This window comes from Mobula hypostoma, chromosome 6, assembly GCF_963921235.1.
Source record: "Mobula hypostoma chromosome 6, sMobHyp1.1, whole genome shotgun sequence".
NCBI classification, from domain to species: domain Eukaryota; kingdom Metazoa; phylum Chordata; class Chondrichthyes; order Myliobatiformes; family Myliobatidae; genus Mobula; species Mobula hypostoma.
Window position 1 is genome coordinate 31195795 of NC_086102.1, and position 21081 is coordinate 31216875.

General features: G+C 48.5%; 1 protein-coding gene across 1 annotated transcript in view; it reads right to left on the bottom strand.

The window, feature by feature from the left end:
- Positions 1–1196: 1196 nt before the first annotated feature.
- LOC134347494 (5-hydroxytryptamine receptor 1F-like) overlaps positions 1197–21081 on the bottom strand; it is a 199568-nt gene continuing 179683 nt past the window's right edge. Inside the window, exon 3 of the mRNA XM_063049824.1 lies at positions 1197–2737. Within this exon, the coding sequence (XP_062905894.1) occupies positions 1595–2728 (1134 nt within the window). The 5' untranslated portion in view covers positions 2729–2737 and the 3' untranslated portion in view covers positions 1197–1594. The remainder of the gene's footprint in view (positions 2738–21081) is intronic.

Consider the following 21081-nt stretch of genomic DNA (forward strand, 5'->3'; position numbering starts at 1 on the left):
AGCTCTCATTCTATACTCTATTGGAGATGGCAATAATTCTGCTTTACTCTGAAAAGAATTACAGTGGGAGACCAGAAGAACACCTGTTAAATTTCAAAACCATTGTGCCTGTTTAATTACACACTGTTCCCTAATCTGTGTACATGTCCAGTGTTTCTAGCCCCTACCTACAATGACATCAAGGTGGCCACTTTATGGAAATAGAAACTGGGAATCGTTAAGTTTCCAACATATTCAAAAACAAGTTGTTTATCCTGCATAAATTGCAGTATCATATGACTTACAAGGTAAGTTCCTTTACTTCAGTTACGTACAACAAAGTCTGTCATTCTTTCCTTTTGCAGATAACAAAGAGAAAGCTTTGCTAACATGAAGTAACTACATACATGTCAGGAAAAGTAAGCAACTTTAAATTTTGAAATTAGAAATAGATTCAATAAAAATGTTCTAACTGCTAATGCACTGGAACTGGGAGAACAACCAGTCGGAAATATCCTCCTTCATCTGTGTCCTTGGCTGTGTGCCTGGTGTACAGCTGGTGACCAGTTAGGTGTATGTAATTGAGTGTGAGACGAAAAAGTGACTCATTGAACTGCCCTGCAACCATCTCTCTAATGCTCCTTTCTGTATGTCTGTAAATGCTTTATGGCATAAAATCTATACACACAATCTTCTTTGGACAAGTTTGCCTCACTCGTAATTCTTTCTGACTTTGACGCCCATTATGCACTTGCTGGAGGAATTCAGCAGGTCAGGCAGCTTCTATCGAAACGTGTAAACAGTTGACGTTTCGGGCTGAGACCTGTCATCGGGACTCAACATCTGCTAGATTTCCAACATCTGCAGATCTTCTCATCTTTGTAATTGTGCCCATGTATTTCACTCCTCACATATACTTCCATATTGTTGTTCCTTTTCACATTGGATGGCAATTTTGCCATTTCCATACCATTTGTCTGTTTTTTACAAGGCCAAGTTGCAAGTTCAATGCTCAACCCAGCATGGATGGAAAGTGTACAGAGAGCCAGCCAGATTCGAACTCAGGACCATATGCCTTGAAGTCCGGTGCTGATTAATGGCCAGTTATATTTCCATATTAAACAGGTGCAATTCATTTCAATACACCCCATAAAAGAAAATACACATTTATTTTTTTTTACACAGGACTTTCTTTGTCTTATTCGGCCCTTAATAATCCATTTTCTTTTTAAATTACACTTAATATACCCATTTCATGTCACAAAGAATAATAGAGAAAGTTATATAATGTTTTTTTTAAACACACTTTATGCACATACACAAAAGATCCTCTCCAATATTTCAGGCTAAGCTCTACCCGCTCACTGAATTCCACTAGATATGGAAAGGAAAAAAAAGTACCAATTAATTTCTTGCTTATATCCATGAGCTTTAAGCATCTGTGACAGAATTTCTAGATAATGCTTTGCTCATTATCTTTAATCCAAAGCTACTGTAAACCACCAGAATAGGAATACTAAAATTTCTTTCAAAGCAGAAAGCTTCTGCAGAAGGTCTAGCTATTTTAATTACAAAGATAATTGGTTTGTGAATACGGCCATTGTATTTACAGAAATTATCTGCAGCGTACTAGTTTCTGAAATGCGTTCTTAAAGTCTTCATTGAAGATTGTATAAATAAGGGGATTGATTAGAGAATTGAGGTAACCTAACCATGTCAGGAAGTCAGATATCTCTGGAGAGACATCACAGGATTCACAGACATTCACAATAAGTTCTTTTAAAAAGAACGGCAGCCAGCATATTACAAATGCCCCCAGAATCAAGCCCAAAGTGGTCGCTGCTTTCCTTTCTCTTGTGCCTGAAATTTTCAATCTCTTCTGCATTTTTTCTTGTTGGCCACCAGGGTTGGAGTTTCTGGCTGTGATAAGGGCATTCTCCCCCTCTTCAATCGTGGAATGGTCTGACACAGACTTTTCGGAAGTGCACTTCTCAGAAAGTGACCTGGAGGGTTTGACAGCAATGATGGACATCCTACCATTTACATCCTCATTGAGGCGTCTGCTTGCACTCCTTCTGTAATAAAGAGTTTTAGCTGCTCGATATATTTTGTAGTAGAGGATGAGAATCAAAGCCAAGGGGATATAAAATGCTCCAAATGTAGAATAAATTGTGTAGAGAAGATGTTCATGCTTAATAAGACACTCATCTTCCTTGTTATTTCCTTGATGTCTCCAAAACAAAGGAGGTAATGATATAAAGATGGATATGACCCACACAATGGTGATCATTATTCCAGCTCGTTTAGGTGTCCTTTTCTGTGCATATTCAACAGCATTTGTTATGGCCTTATATCTGTCCAAGGCAATTGCAGCCAGATGAAGGATTGAACATGTGCAACATGTAATGTCCACACTTAACCAGATGTTACAGACAACTTGACCCATGACCCATGTCTCCTTTACAGTATAAATGATACTGAAGGGCATTACAAGGACTGCAACGAGTAAATCAGTAACAGCGAGGGAGCATATTAGGTAATTTGCTGGATGGTGCAGTTTTCTTGTCACAATTATTGCAGTTATCACCAGGGAATTAATGACTGTGGTCAGAGTGGTCAGGACAGAGAGTGAAAGTGACACCAGCACCTTGGACGTTTTCCCCTTTGCCAGTTCTTCCAAAGTAAAGTTTGAGTACGTCTCATTTTCCAAATCCATCCTGTTCACTTGTGCAAGAAGCTCCTGTGGCATTTATACAATCTGCAAACAAAGCACAATATCAGTTGTGAAGAGGAGTGTTTTAAATATCGTGTAAGTGGGTTTAGGTATTAATATAGAAAAACAATTTTCAATATCCTACACAGTGATTCTATATCTGCAGTAAATGCAAAACCAAGGCACACTGCCTGACCATATAAGGACTTAACATGGTAACTCTGATTCATAATTTCCACAAAGGTGTCCAGAGAGGTTTTGTGTCTTTCAACATTAACTGGCATGACAGTGGATCAATTAGTGATATGGGCTCATTGTAAGAAGGATCTGTTTCTATGTTGTATCTCTAAATAAATAACCCTTTAACAGCATCCTGAATATGTTAATATAATATTGGATGATTAAACTCATAACCATAACAGCTGCGAAATTTTTCATCATAATATTTGGCAAGTCAAAGAGGTCACATCTGGGAAGAAGTCTAGGATTCCTGAGTAAAGGTGGAAGTCTCTGCTGATCTCAGGACAAATGTAGTTTGCCACTGGGCCCCACATGAAGTCATCAAATTCCAAGTAAAATTTATTTTCAAAGTAAGTCTATTGTATGTTACCACATACTAAATTGAGATTCATTTTCTTGCAGAGATTTACAGTGAGATAAAGAAATACAATAGAATTTATGAAAAACAATGCACTAACAAAAAGAACAATACATTAACAAAGGCTTGTGAGGAAGGAAGCGCAGGTGCCCATGCTCTTTCCAGTGCTGATCTGGAAAAGCTGCTCATTAGGGTCAAAGGCAGGAACAAAGGTGATGAACTGAGAGCTTGGATACATACATGGAATTATGATGTAGTGGCCATTACAGAGACTTGGCTGGCACCAGGGCAGGAATGGATTCTCAATATTCCTGGATTTCAGTGCTTCAAAAGGGATAGAGAGGGCAGAAAAAGGGGAGGAGGGGTGGCATTACTGGTCAGGGATACTATTACAGCTACAGAAAGGGTGGGTAATGTAGCAGGATCCTCTTTTGAGTCAATATGGGTGGAAGTCAGGAACAGGAAGGGAGCAGTTACTCTATTGGGGGTATTCTATAGGCCCCCTGGTAGCAGCAGAGATACAGAGCAGCAGATTGGAAAGGTGCAAAAATAACAGGGTTGTTATCATGGGTGACTTTAACTTCCCTAATATTGATTGACAGCTGATTAGTTCCAGGGGTTTAGATGGGGCAGAGTTTGTTAAGTGTGTCCAGGACTGATTCCTGTCACAGTATGTTGACAGGCCGACTAGGGGGAATGCCATACTAGATCTAGTACTAGGTAATGAACCGCATCAGGTCACAGATCTCTCAGTGGGTGAACATCTGGGGAAGAGTGACCACCACTCCCTGGCCTTTAGCATTATCATGGAAAAGGATAGAATCATAGAGGACAGGAAAATTTTTAATTGGGGAAGGGCAAATTATGAGGCTATAAGGTTAGAACTTGCAGATGTGAATTGGGATGATATTTTTGCAGGGAAATGTACTATGGACATGTGGTCGATGTTTAGAGATCTCTTGCAGGATGCTAGGGATAAATTTGTCCCGGTAAAGAATGGTAGGGTGAAGGAACCATGGGTGACAAGTGAGGTGGAAAATCTAGTCAGGTGGAAGAAGGCAGCATACATGAGGTTTGGGAAACAAGGATCAGATGGGTCTATTGAGGAATATAGGGAAGCAAGAAAGGAGCTTAAGAAGGGGCTGAGAAGAGCAAGAAGGTGGCATGAGAAGGCCTTGGTGAGTAGGGTAAAGGAAAACCTCAAGGCATTCTTCAATTATGTGAAGAAAAAAAGGATGACAGGAGTGAAGGTAGGACCGATTAGAGATAAAGGTGGGAAGATGTGCCTGGAGGCTGTGGAAGTGAGCGAGGTCCTCAATGAATACTTCTCTTCGGTATTCACCAGTGAGAGGGAACTTGATGATGGTGAGGACAATATGAGTGAGGTTGCCATTCTGGAGCATGTTGATATTAAGTGAGAGGAGGTGTTGAAGTTGTTAAAATACATTATGACAGATAATTCCCTGGGGCCTGACGAAATATTCCCCAAGCTGCTCCACGAGGCGAGGGAAGAGATTGCTGAGCCTCTGGCTAGGATCTTTATGTCCTTGTTGTCCACGGGAATGGTACTGGAGGATTGGAGGGTGGAGAATGTTGTCCCCTTGTTCAAAAAAGTTAGTAGGGATAGTCCGGGTAATTATAGACCAGTGAGCCTTACGTCTGTGGTGGGAAAGCTGTTGGAAAAGATTCTTAGAGATAGGATCTCTGGGCATTTAGAGAATCATGGTCTGATCAGGGACAGTCAGCATGGCTTTGTGAAGGGCAGATCATGTCTAACAAGCCTGACAGAGTTCTTTGAGGAGGTGACCAGGCATATAGATGAGGGTAGTGCAGTGGATGTGATCTATATGGATTTTAGTAAGGCATTTCACAAGGTTCCACATGGTAGGCTTATTCTGAAAGTCAGAAGGCATGGAATCCAGGAAAGTTTAGCCAGGTGGATTCAGAATTGTCTTGCCTGCAGAAGGCAGAGGGTGGTGGTGGAGGGACTACATTCAGATTGGAGGTTTGTGATTAGTGGTGTCCCACAAGGATCTGTTCTGGGACCTCTACTTTTCGTGATTTTTATTAACGACCTGGATGTGGGGGTAGAAGGGTGGGTTGGCAAGTTTGCAGACGACACAAAGGTTGGTGGTGTTGTAGATAGTGTAGAGGATTGTCAAAGATTGCAGAGAGACATTGATAGGATGCAGAAGTGGGCTGAGAAGTGGCAGATGGAGTTCAACCCAGAGAAGTGTGAGGTGGTACACTTTGAAAGGACAAATTCCAAGGCAGAGTACAAAGTAAATGGTAAGATACTTGGTAGTGTGGAGGAGCAGAGGGATCTGGGGGTACATGTCCACAGATCCCTGAAAGTTGCCTCACAGGTGGATAGGGTAATTAAGAAAGCTTATGGGGTGTTAGCTTTCATAAGTCGAGGGATAGAGTTTAAGAGTCGCGATGTAATGATGCAGCTCTATAAAACTCTGGTTAGGCCACACTTGGAGTACTGTGTCCAGTTCTGGTCGCCTCACTATAGGAAGGATGTGGAAGCATTGGGAAGGGTACAGAGGAGATTTACCAGGATGCTGCCTGGTTTAGAGAGTATGCATTATGATCAGAGATTAAGGGAGCTCGGGCTTTACTCTTTGGAGAGAAGGAGGATGAGAGGAGACATGATAGAGGTGTATAAGATAATAAGAGGAATAGATAGAGTGGATAACCAGCGCCTCTTCCCCAGGGCACCACTGCTCAATACAAGAGGACATGGCTTTAAGGTAAGGGGTGGGAAGTTCAAGGGGAATATTAGCGGAAGGTTTTTTACTCAGAGAGTGGTTGGTGCGTGGAATGCACTGCCTGAGTCAGTGGTGGAGGCAGATACACTAATGAAGTTTAAGAGCCTACTAGACAGGTATATGGAGGAATTTAAGTTGGGGGCTTATATGGGAGGCAGCGTTTGAGGGTCAGCACAACATTGTGGGCTGAAGGGCCTGTACTGTGCTGTAATATTCTATGTTCTATGTTGTATAATGATTTCAATTAGAAGAAAAAGCTGTTGGAAGAGTTGTGAAATAGCTTTGTTTTTTATTTGAGATGAAATCATTTTAGTTTATTTTAATTGTGTCCTTGCATTTTAAAATGTCCTTTTATTTATGCATATTTTCCCCGTGACTAAGATTTTCAATAGTATCTTTAATAGCTTTTGGCATCCGAATACTTTGTAAAATCAGGGAAATATAATCTTTTTATTAGGTCTGAGCACTGCTAAACTTGTGAGCAGAGCTTAGGTGGCTACTGAAACAATTTTGTGGACAGGGTCTGTCAGCTTGTAGATCAGGAAATCCCTCTGTTCCTGATACAAAATGTTGAAGGAACCCAGCAGGTCAGGCAACATCTATGGAAATGAAAACAATGGGTGTTTCAGGCTGAGGATCGAAATGTCGACTATTTTTATTTCCATAGATGCTGCCTGACCTGCTCAGTTCCTCCAGCATTTTGCATGTTACTCTGGATTTCCAGCATCTGCAGAATCTGTTGTGTCCCTGCTCTCTACTTGGTTTTGCGATTTGTTTGGAAGCTAGTTTGCCTGAGGAAGATTGGGCCAGGAGACCAGTCCAGGGAACAATAGGGTTTAATTACAAGATTCCCATAGGTAGCGGTGACTGCAGGTCCAGAAGTGGTATAAGGATAAATACTACAGTCGTATTTAAGAAGCTCTTAGATAGGCACAGTGATATTCAGAAAATGGTGGGGGGGCGGTTGATATGGACATTGTGTAGGCAGAAAGGTTTTTAATTAGTAGATTAATTAGTTTGGCACAACAGTGTGGATATGAAGACCTGTTCCCATGCTGAACTGTTCTAAGTTCTATGTAATTTGACCTGCAACATTTGTCGGTCGGCAAAGTTATTTCATACCTTTGTCTTTATGTTTATGATTGCATTCAGTGAAAATCTAGATACGAGCTCAGACCATAAAAATTCATCAGACAGGTCGGAATGTTACAGAATAGCACCGTATTTTTTAACTGTCCATTATATAGGCTTTGCACAGTTGTTTTGCCTAAATGAAACAGTGCACTGATGGTGGAACATTATGGGGGACACAAAATTAGAGCTGAGGTGCAGGAAGAGCCATATCATAAAGGAAAGGAATTGAGCCAGGTGCTGGAAAGTGGCATTAGCTTAACTGGACAACGTGGTTGACATGAGTTGGACTAAGCAGCCTGTTTCTATAATGTACTAGTCTATGACGCTAATAATGAAGTAAGCACGATGGGTTATGTGGCACATTTGTCTTATATTATTACATTAGATTCTAGTTTCCCAAGTTGGGTCTTGGCCCAGTTTTTCTATGAAATACTAGCAATTCTCCATGTAATGTCCTCATTTCCACAGGTAGCCATCAGGAGGATGGCACATTGGCATGTACATGATGTCTTACATTTTCTGAGCGGTCCTTGCCACCATTTTAATGTAGAGCAGCAGCACAGTGAGACATGCCTCCAGTTTCCTCTATCATTTCAATGGGAAATCTGCCCACAATACCTGTGCAGATTTACTAACCCAGTCCAGGTTTAATAACATTACTCATTCCAATGGAGACTTGGAGTTTTCAGGTAACTTACATGTTCTTGAATTGTTTTAATTGATATATACTTGTTTTAAGCACATTTATCTTTAACTTTCCAATAATAAAGTTTAGTTACAATAATTCTTGAATGCTTTTCAAGGCGAATGCAAACATGCAGTCTGTTTGACTGTTTTGAAAGCTGGTGCAAGGGTTATGCATAAGGATTAACTGGCTGTCAGTCATGTAAGGAACACAGAAACTGTTAGCTATTGCCTCATCTGAAACTCTTAGGAAATATCCATGCACCAATGATGTAAGACCATAAGATGTTGGAGCAGAATTAGGCCATTTGGCCCATTAAGTCTGCTCCACCATTTCCTCATGGCTGATTCATAATCCCTCTCAAAACCATTCTCTTATTTTCTCCCCATAACCCTTGACACCCTACTAATCAAGAACTTATTTACCTCCGAGTTAAAGATAGCCAATGACTTGTCCTCCATCAGTGTCAATGAATTCTGTAGATTCACTACCCTCAGGCTAAAACATTTAATTTAATCTTTGATGTCATTCCTTACTAGCATTCTACAATCTCCTGACAACAAGATGCAATTCTATCAATACGATAGAGTCAGAAGAAGATGATGCCAGCAAACAACAAACCAAAGGTGAAGTCTTTCAGACAGCTCACAAAACTTGTTTTACTTCTTCTTCTTCCCAAATACATTCTGCTACTACTGGAACCTGAGATTTCCATTTTGATGGCGTGTTTTTGCGCCAATTGAGCAATCTGGTGCCTTGCTGTCTCCAAGGGAGTTCGGAGAGGTTTGGAGCAGAGTATGCGGCCTGGCAGACACGAAGCCTGGAGACCATGATAGGCTCAGGCTCTCGCCAATTAAAGCAGAAGGCAAGATTGAAATCACTGAAGCTGGGAGCAGAAGGCTAGCGAGTCTTCAGTGCTGTCTACCTGCATATGACTGGTCTCTCCCTCCCTCTCACTCAGTGCTGTCAGAGTATGGTGCCAGAATCTTGGGTCTTGGGCAATTTGTGGATAGGACTCAGTAGATCATGTGTTTCCGGTTACTTCTTTTTTCATTGCTATTTTGTGTGATTTTGATTGGAGAGTTCTGCTTCTGTGGCCTGCAGTCAATGAACAACACAGCATTACATTGAACTGAACTGAACTAAGTTTTATGAACATTCCGAGACTGTTTCAATGGTTTGATGTTTTTTATTCAGTGCTTTTCACTCATTTTTTTACCATTTGTATGACTTGGGTTTTTTTGTGCACTTGGTGTTTAATGTTTGCTTAGAACAGGTTCCGTGGCATTTCTTTGTCTCGTGGCTGCCTGCGGGAAGGTGAATCTCAGGGACGCATACCGCATACATTAATAATAAATGTACTCTGAATCTTCGAATCCTTGAATCTTTGAGGTATACAAACACCAGGTGGTTTCCAGTGTGCATTCTCCCTTAAAGACCAGCAATCCATATCTTACTGTTTCACTACACCTCAGGGAGATATAAGAATGTTCACATCTGGGTCTTCTTGTCGACAAGATGGATACCACAATCAGTCACACTATCTATATAGATTTTTCACTGAAAGTAACCAGAAGTTCCTTCTCACTTGTGATGGGAATTTGTCACTGCACTCACTGCTGCTCTACCTTGAACTTTAGGCTCTCTTACAACTTGACATCTTAAAACTTGTTGCATCTTACTAATCATTTCCTGCATACACTGCATGTAGATAAGAACAATTCCTCCAGAAAAAAAACCATCCTCTTCTACTTTAAGAAGAACATGTAACCTGCATCAATTCCTAACGTCAAGTCGCACTTTCATCCACTGTGATGAAGTGCTCTGATATGATGGTGATGAAAAATATCAACTCAGGCCTGAGAAGCGACTTGGATCCATTCCAATTTGGCTACCAGCACAATAGGTCTACAGCAGATGCCATCTCATTGGCTCTTTACTCAACCCTGGAAAATTTGGACAGCAAAGATGCATACATCAGGATGCTCTTTATCGACTACAGTTTGCAGTTCAATCCCCTCAAAACTAATCAATAAGCTTCAAGACCTTGGTTTCAATACCTCCTTGTGAAATTAGATCCTCTACTTCCTCACTTGCAGACCCCCAGTCAGTTCAGATTGGCAACAATATCTCCTCCATAATCTCCATCAGCAAAGGTGCACCACAAGCTGTGTGCTTAGCCCCTGCTTTACTCGATTTACACCTATGACTGTGAAGCTAAGCACAGCTCTAATGTCATATTTAAGTTTGCTGATGACCCCACTGTCATGGGCCAAATCAAAGGTGGTGACAAATCAACATATAGGAATGAGATTGACAATCTGGCTGCGTGGTGCCACAATAACAACCTCTTACTCAATGTCAGGAAGACTAAGGAGCTGATTATTGACTTCAGGAGGAGGAACCAAGAGATATACGAGCCAGTCCCCATCAGGAGATCAGACATGGAGAGTGTCAGCAACTTTAAATTCCTCGGTGTTATCATTTGAAAGGACTTGTCTTGTGCCCAGCACGTAAGTGTGATTACAAAGAAAGCACAACGGTACCTCAACCTCCTTGCAAAGACTTGGCATGACATCGAACACTTTGACAAACCTCTGTAGATTTGTGATGGACAGTATATTGACAGGTTGCATCACAGCCTGATATGGAAACACCAATGCCCTTGAATGGAAAATCCTACAAGAAGTAGTGGATATAGCCCAGTCCATCATGGGTAAAACCCTCCCCACTATTGAGCCCATCTGGACGGAGCGCTGTCATAGGAAAGCAGTATCCATCAACAAGGACCCCCACCACCCAGGCCATGCTCTCTCCTCACCACTGCCATCAGGAAGAAGGTCCAGGAGCCTCAGGACTCACACCACCGGGTTCAGGAATTGATAGTACTCCTCAGCCATCAGGCTCCTGAACCAGAAGGGATAACTTCACCCAACTTCACTCACCCACATCATTGAACTGTTCCCACAAACCGTGGACTCACTTTCAAGGAGTCATCATCTTATGGCCACGATATTTAATGCTTATTTATTTTTTATTATTATTCCCTTTTTTTTGTATTTGTGTAATTTGTTGTCTTTTGCACATTGGTTGTTTGTCTGCCCCGTTGGGTGCGGTTGTTCATCGATTCTACTATGTTTCGGGGACTTACTGAGTATGCTCACGCGGAAACGAATCTCAGGGCTGTACATGGTGACATATATGTACTTTGATAATAAATTTACATTGAATTTTAAACTTTAAATCTCTGGATTTTATCCCTTATTTTTGTCCCTGCTCCATAACTGTAAGTACTATCCTTATTTTCTCATTTTCCATATTATTCCTTTCTTCTAATGATTGGTTGGATTGCACTGGATGCTTGATCTGTAAGCTAATATTTACGAGCCTTGCTTCAGATGTCTGCAGGCTTCTGGCATAGTCCTGCGAGATCATGTCATTTGGGTGCAAGCTGCACAAATGCAACACTGCGCGATGGCACCCTACCTGAACACTGAGCAATCGCACCCTACCTGAACACAGAGCACGGCACCCTACCTGAACTCATAGCGATGGCACCCTACCTGAACACAGAGCACGGCACCCTACCTGAACACATAGCGATGGCACCCTACCTGAACACATAGCGATGGCACCCTACCTGAACACAGAGCACGGCACCCTACCTGAACACTGAGCGACGACACCCTACCTGAACACTGAGCGATGGCACCCTACCTGAACACAGAGCACGGCACCCTACCTGAACACTGAGCAACGGCACCCTACCTGAACACAGAGCGATGGCACCCTACCTGAACACTGAGCAACGGCACCATACCTGAACACAGTGCGATGGCACCCTACCTGAACACAGAGCGATGGCACCCTACCTGAACACTGAGCGACGGCACCCTACCTGAACACAGAGCGATGGCACCCTACCTGAACACTGAGCGACGGCACCCTACCTGAACACTGAGTGACGGCACCCTGCCTGAACACAGAGCGATGGCACCCTACCTAAACACTGAGCGACAGCACCCTACCTGAACAGTGAGCGATGGCACCCTACCTGAACACTGAGCGACAGCACCCTACCTGAACACTGAGTGACGGCACCCTACCTGAACACTGAGCGACAGCACCCTATCTGAACGCTGAGCGACTGCACCCTACCTGAACATTGTAGCAATGGCACCCTACCTGAACACTGAGCGACGGCACCCGACCTGAACACTGAGTGACAGCACCCTACCTGAACACAGAGCGATGGCACCCTACCTGAACACTGAGCAATGGCACCCTACCTGAATACTGAGCGACAGCACCCTACCTGAACACTGAGTGACAGCACCCTACCTGAACACAGAGCACGGCACCTTACCTGAACACTGAGTGATGGCACCCTACCTGAACACTGAGTGACAGCACCCTACCTGAACACTGAACGATGGCACCCTACCTGAATACTGAGCAATGGCACCCTACCTGAACACTGAGCGACGGCACCCTACCTGAACACTGAGCGACAGCACCCTATCTGAATGCTGAGCGACAGCACCCTACCTGAACACTGAGCGACAGCACCCTACCTGAACACTGAGCGACGGCACCCTACCTGAACACTGTAGCAATGGCACCCTACCTGAACACTGAGCGACGGCACCCTACCTGAACACTGAGTGACGGCACCCTACCTGAACACTGAGCTACAGCACCCTATCTCAACGCTGAGCGACAGCACCCTACCTGAACACTGTAGCAAGGGCACCCTACCTGAACACTGAGCCACGGCACCCTACCTGAACACTGAGCAATGGCACCCTACCTGAACACATAGCGATGGCACCCTACCTGAACACATAGCGATGGCACCCAACCTGAACACTGAGCGACGACACCCTACCTGAACACTGAGCGACGACACCCTACCTGAACACTGAGCGATGGCACCCTACCTGAACACAGAGCACGGCACCCTACCTGAACTCATAGCGATGGCACCCGACCTGAACACAGAGCGATGGCACCCTACCTGAACACTGAGCGACGACACCCTACCTGAACACTGAGCGATGGCACCCTACCTGAACACAGAGCACGGCACCCTACCTGAACACTGAGCAACGGCACCCTACCTGAACACAGAGCGATGGCACCCTACCTGAACACTGAGCAACGGCACCCTACCTGAACACAGTGCGATGGCACCCTACCTGAACACAGAGCGATGGCACCCTACCTGAACACTGAGCGACGGCACCCTACCTGAACACAGAGCGATGGCACCCTACCTGAACACTGAGCGACGGCACCCTACCTGAACACTGAGTGACGGCACCCTACCTGAACACAGAGCACGGCACCCTACCTGAACACTGAGCGACAGCACCCTATCTGAACGCTGAGCGACAGCACCCTACCTGAACATTGTAGCAATGGCACCCTACTTGAACACTGAGCGACGGCACCCGACCTGAACACTGAGTGACAGCACCCTACCTGAACACTGAGCAATGGCACCCTACCTGAATACTGAGCGACAGCACCCTACCTGAACACTGAGTGACAGCACCCTACCTGAACACAGAGCACGGCACCTTACCTGAACACAGAGCACGGCACCTTACCTGAACACTGAGCGATGGCACCCTACCTGAACACTGAGCGACAGCACCCTACCTGAACACTGAGCGACGGCACCCTACCTGAATACTGAGCGATGGCACCCTACCTGAACACTGAGCGACGGCACCCTATCTGAACACTGAGCGACAGCACCCTATCTGAATGCTGAGCGACAGCACCCTACCTGAACACTGAGCGACAGCACCCTACCTGAACACTGAGCGACGGCACCCTACCTGAACACTGTAGCAATGGCACCCTACCTGAACACTGAGCGACGGCACCCTACCTGAACACTGAGTGACGGCACCCTACCTGAACACTGAGCGATAGCACCCTATCTCAACACTGAGCGACAGCACCCTACCTGAACACTGTAGCAATGGCACCCTACCTGAACACTGAGCCACGGCACCCTACCTGACCACTGAGCGACAGCACCCTACCTGAACACAGAGTGACAGCACCCTACCTGAACACTGTAGCAATGGCACCCTACCTGAACACTGAGCGACAGCACCCTACCTGAACACAGAGTGACAGCACCCTACCTGAACACTGTAGCAATGGCACCCTACCTGAACACTGAGCGACAGCACCCTACCTGAACACAGAGCGATGGCACCCTACCTGAACACTGTAGCAATGGCACCTTAACTGAACTCTGAGCAACGGCACCCTACCTGAACACTGAGGGATGGCACCCTACCTGAACACTGTAGCAATGGCACCCTACCTGAACTCTGAGCGACGGCACCCTACCTGAACACTGAGTGACGGCACCCTATCTGAACACAGAGCGATGGCACCCTACCTGAACACTGAGCAATGGCACCCTACCTGAACACTGAGCAACGGCACCCTACCTGAACACTGAGTGACGGCACCCTAACTGAACACTGAGCGACAGCACCCTACCTGAACACTGAGCGACGGCACCCTACCTGAACACTGAGCAACAGCACCCTACCTGAACACAGAGCACGGCACCCTACCTGAACACTGAGTGATGGCACCCTACCTGAACACTGAGCGACGGCACCCTATCTGAACACTGAGCGACAGCACCCTACCTGAACACTGAGCGACGGCACCCTACCTGAACACTGAGTGATGGCACCCTACCTGAACACTGAGCGACGGCACCCTACCTGAACACTGAGCGACAGCACCCTATCTGAACACTGAGCGACAGCACCCTACCTGAACACTGTAGCAATGGCACCCTACCTGAACACTGAGCGACAGCACCCTACCTGAACACTGAGCGACGGCACCCTACCTGAACACTGAGCGACGGCACCCTACCTGAACACTGTAGCAAAGGCACCCTACCTGAACACTGAGCCACGGCACCCTACCTGAACACTGAGCGATGGCACCCTACCTGAATACTGAGCGACGGCACCCTATCTGAACGCTGAGCGACAGCACCCTACCTGAACACTGTAGCAATGCCACCCTACCTGAACACTGAGCGACGGCACCCTACCTGACCACTGAGCGACAGCACCCTACCTGAACACAGAGTGACAGCACCCTACCTGAACACTGTAGCAATGGCACCCTACCTGAACACTGAGCGACAGCACCCTACCTGAACACAGAGCGATGGCACCCTACCTGAACACTGTAGCAATGGCACCTTACCTGAACTCTGAGCAACGGCACCCTACCTGAACACTGAGCGATGGCACCCTACCTGAACACTGTAACAATGGCACCCTACCTGAACTCTGAGCGACGGCACCCTACCTGAACACTGAGTGACGGCACCCTATCTGAACACAGAGCGATGGCACCCTACCTGAACACTGAGCAATGGCACCCTACCTGAACACTGAGCAACGGCACCCTACCTGAACACTGAGTGACGGCACCCTACCTGAACACTGAGCGACAGCACCCTACCTGAACACTGAGCAACGGCACCCTACCTGAACACTGAGCGACAGCACCCTACCTGAACACAGAGCATGGCACCCTACCTGAACACTGAGTGATGGCACCCTACCTGAACACTGAGCGACGGCACCCTATCTGAACACTGAGCGACAGCACCCTACCTGAACACTGAGCGACGGCACCCTACCTGAACACTGAGTGATGGCACCCTACCTGAACACTGAGCGACGGCACCCTACCTGAACACTGAGCGACAGCACCCTATCTGAACACTGAGCGACAGCACCCTACCTGAACACTGTAGCAATGGCACCCTACCTGAACACTGAGCGACAGCACCCTACCTGAACACTGAGCGACGGCACCCTACCTGAACACTGAGCGACGGCACCCTACCTGAACACTGTAGCAATGGCACCCTACCTGAACACTGAGCGATGGCACCCTATCTGAATACTGAGCGACGGCACCCTATCTGAACGCTGAGCGACAGCACCCTACCTGAACACTGTAGCAATGGCACCCTACCTGAACACTGAGCGACGGCACCCTACCTGACCACTGAGCGACAGCACCCTACCTGAACACAGAGTGACAGCACCCTACCTGAACACTGTAGCAATGGCACCCTACCTGAACACTGAGCGACAGCACCCTACCTGAACACAGAGCGATGGCACCCTACCTGAACACTGTAGCAATGGCACCTTACCTGAACTCTGAGCAACGGCACCCTACCTGAACACTGAGCGATGGCACCCTACCTGAACACTGTAGCAATGGCACCCTACCTGAACTCTGAGCGACGGCACCCTACCTGAACACTGAGTGACGGCACCCTATCTGAACACAGAGCGATGGCACCCTACCTGAACACTGAGCAATGGCACCCTACCTGAACACTGAGCAACGGCACCCTACCTGAACACTGAGTGACGGCACCCTACCTGAACACTGAGCAACGGCACCCTACCTGAACACAGAGCGACGGCACCCTACCTGAACACTGAGCGACAGCACCCTACCTGAACACTGAGCGACGGCACCCTACCTGAACACTGAGCGACAGCACCCTACCTGAACACTGAGCACGGCACCCTACCTGAACACTGAGTGATGGCACCCTACCTGAACACTGAGCGACGGCACCCTATCTGAACACTGAGCGACGGCACCCTATCTGAACACTGAGCGACGGCACCCTACCTGAACACTGTAGCAATGGCACCCTATCTGAACACTGAGCGACAGCACCCTACCTGAACACTGAGCGACGGCACCCTACCTGAACACTGAGCGACGGCACCTACCTGAACACTGTAGCAATGGCACCCTACCTGAACACTGAACACTGAGCGACAGCACCCTACCTGAACACTGAGCGACGGCACCCTACCTACCTGAGCAGGCACCCTAGCGACGGCACCTAACACTAGCGACGGCACCCACCTACCTGAACACTGACCTGACACTGAGCGAGGCATCTGAACCATGAGGACGCACCCTACCTGAACACTAGCGACGGCACCCTACCTGAACACTGTAGCAATGGCACCCTATACCTGAACACTGAGCAGAAGACACCCTACCTGAACACTAGCGATGGCACCCTACCTGAAACAGAGCACGGCACCCTACCTAACACTAGAAGACCCTACCTGAACACAGAGCGATGGCACCCTACCTGAACACTGAGCAACGGCACCCTACCTGAACACAGTGCGATGGCACCCTACCTGAACACAGAGCGATGGCACCCTACCTGAACACTAGCGACGGCACCCTACCTGAACACAGAGCGATGGCACCCTACCTGAACACTGAGCGACGGCAGCTGAACACTAGGACGGCACCCTCCTGACACAAGCACGGCACCCCCTGACACTGAGCGACAGCACCCTATCTGAACGCTGAGCACAGCACCCTACCTGAACATTGAGCAATGGCACCCTACTTGAACACTAGCGACGGCACCCACCTGAACACTGAGTGACAGCACCCTACCCTGGCACCCTACCTGAATACTGAGCGACAGCACCCTACCTGAACACTGAGTGACAGCACCCTACCTGAACACAGAGCACGGCACCCTACCTGAACACTGAGCGACAGCACCCTATCTGAACGCTGACGACAGCACCCTACCTGAACATTGTAGCAATGGCACCTACTTGAACACTGCGACGGCACCCGACCTGAACACTGAGTGACAGCACCCTACCTGAACACTGAGCAATGGCACCCTACCTGAATACTGAGCGACAGCACCCTACCTGAACACTGAGTATGCACCCTACCTGAACACACCTGCCTAACACAGCGCAGCACCCTACCTGAACACTGAGCGAGCACCCTACCTGAACACTGAGCGACGGCACCCTACCTGAACACTGAGCGACGGCACCCTACCTGAACACTGTAGCAAAGGCACCCTACCTGAACACTGAGCAGGCACCCTACCTGAACACTGAGCCTGCGACGGCACCCTACCTGAACACTGAGCGAGCACCCTACCTGAAACGAGCACGGCACCCTACCTGAACACTGTAGCGAATGCACCCTACCTGAACACTGAGCACGGCACCCTACCTGACACGGCGATGGCACCCTACCTGAACACGAGCATGGCACCCTACCTGAACACTGAGCGACGCACCCTACCTGAACACAGAGCGATGGCACCCTACCTGAACACTGTAGCGAGGCACCTACCTGAACCTGAGACGGCACCCTACCTGAACACGAGCAGGCACCCTACCTGAACACTGACAAGCACCCTACTGAACCTGAGCGACGCACCCTACCTGAACATGAGAGGCACCCCTGAACACGAGCGATGGCACCCTACCTGAACACTGAGCAATGGCACCCTACCTGAAACTGAGCACGGCACCCTACCTGAACACTGAGTGACGGCACCCTACCTGAACACTGAGCGACAGCACCCTACCTGCTGAGCAACGGCACCCTACCTGAACACACACGGCACCCTACCTGAACACTGAGTGATGGCACCCTACCTGAACACTACCTGAACACTGAGTGATGGCACCCTACCTGAACACTGAGCGACGGCACCCTACCTGAACACTGAGCGATAGCACCCTATCTAACACTGGCACCCTACCTGAACACTGAGCACCCTACCTGAACACGACGGCACCCTACCTGACACTGAGCGACAGCACCCTATCTGAATACTGAGCGACGGCACCCTATCTGAACGCTGAGCGACAGCACCCTACCTGAACACTGTAGCAATGGCACCCTACCTGAACACTGAGCGACGGCACCCTACCTGACCACTGAGCGACAGCACCCTACCTGAACACAGAGTGACAGCACCCTACCTGAACACTGTAGCAATGGCACCCTACCTGAACACTGAGCGACAGCACCCTACCTGAACACAGAGCGATGGCACCCTACCTGAACACTGTAGCAATGGCACCTTACCTGAACTCTGAGCAACGGCACCCTACCTGAACACTGAGCGATGGCACCCTACCTGAACACTGTAGCAATGGCACCCTACCTGAACTCTGAGCGACGGCACCCTACCTGAACACTGAGTGACGGCACCCTATCTGAACACAGAGCGATGGCACCCTACCTGAACACTGAGCAATGGCACCCTACCTGAACACTGAGCAACGGCACCCTACCTGAACACTGAGTGACGGCACCCTACCTGAACACTGAGCAACGGCACCCTACCTGAACACAGAGCGACGGCACCCTACCTGAACACTGAGCGACAGCACCCTACCTGAACACTGAGCGACGGCACCCTACCTGAACACTGAGCGACAGCACCCTACCTGAACACAGAGCACGGCACCCTACCTGAACACTGAGTGATGGCACCCTACCTGAACACTGAGCGACGGCACCCTATCTGAACACTGAGCGACGGCACCCTACCTGAACACTGAGCGACGGCACCCTACCTGAACACTGTAGCAATGGCACCCTATCTGAACACTGAGCGACAGCACCCTACCTGAACACTGAGCGACGGCACCCTACCTGAACACTGAGCGACGGCACCCTACCTGAACACTGTAGCAATGGCACCCTACCTGAACACTGAGCCATGGCACCCTACCTGAACACTGAGCGACAGCACCCTACCTGAACACTGAGCGACGGCACCCTACCTGAACACTGTTGCAATGGCACCCTACCTGAACTCTGAGCGACAGCACCCTACCTGAACACTGAGCGACGGCACCCTACCTGAACACTGAGCGACGGCACCCTACCTGAACACTGTAGCAATGGCACCCTATCTGAACACTGAGCGACAGCACCCTACCTGAACACTGAGCGACGGCACCCTACCTGAACACTGAGCGACGGCACCCTACCTGAACACTGTAGCAATGGCACCCTACCTGAACACTGAGCCATGGCACCCTACCTGAACACTGAGCGACAGCACCCTACCTGAACACTGAGCGACGGCACCCTACCTGAACACTGTAGCAATGGCACCCTACCTGAACACAGAGCACGGCACCCTACCTGAACACTGAGCGATGGCACTCTACCTGAACACTGAGCGACGGCACCCTATCTGAACACTGAGCGACAGCACCCTACCTGAACACTGAGCGACGGCACCCTACCTGAACACTGAGCGACGGCACCCTACCTGAACACTGTAGCAATGGCACCCTACCTGAACACTGAGCCACGGCACCCTACCTGAACACTGAGCGACAGCACCCTACCTGAACACTGAGCGATGGCACCCTACCTGAACACTGAGCGACGGCACCCTACCTGAACACTGTAGCAATGGCACCCTACCTGAACACTGTAGCAATGGCACCCTAACTGAACTCTGAGCGACGGCACCCTACCTGAACACTGAGTGATGGCACCCTACCTGAACACAGAGCGATGGCACCCTACCTGAACATAGAGCAATGGCACCCTACCTGAACACTGAGCAACGGCACCCTACCTGAACACTGAGCGACGGCACCCTACCTGAACACTGAGCGACAACACCCTACCTGAACACAGAGCACGGCACTCTACCTGAACACTGAGCGATGGCACCCTACCTGAACAGTGAGCGACAGCACCCTACCTGAACACTGAGCGACGGCACCTTACCTGAACACTGAGCGACAGCACCCTACCTGAACACAGAGCACGGCACCCTACCTGAACACTGAGTGACGGCACCCTACCTGAACACTGAGCGACGGCACCCTACCTGAACACTGTTGCAATGGCACCCTACCTGAACACTGAGCAACGACACCCTACCTGAACACTGAGCGACAGCACCCTACCTGAACACAGAGCACGGCACCCTACCTGAACACTGAGCGATGGCACCCTACCTGAACACTGAGCGACGGCACCCTATCTGAACGCTGAGCGACGGCACCCTACCTGAACACTGAGCGACGGCACCCTATCTGAACGCTGAGCGACGGCACCCTATCTGAACGCTGAGCGACAGCACCCTACCTGAACACTGTAGCAATGGCACCCTACCTGAACACTGAGCGACGGCACCCTACCTGAACACTGTAGCAATGGCACCCTACCTGAACACTGAGCGACAGCACCCTACCTGAACACTGAGTGACGGCACCCTACCTGAACACTGAGCGACGGCACCCTACCTGAACACTGTTGCAATGGCACCCTACCTGAACAC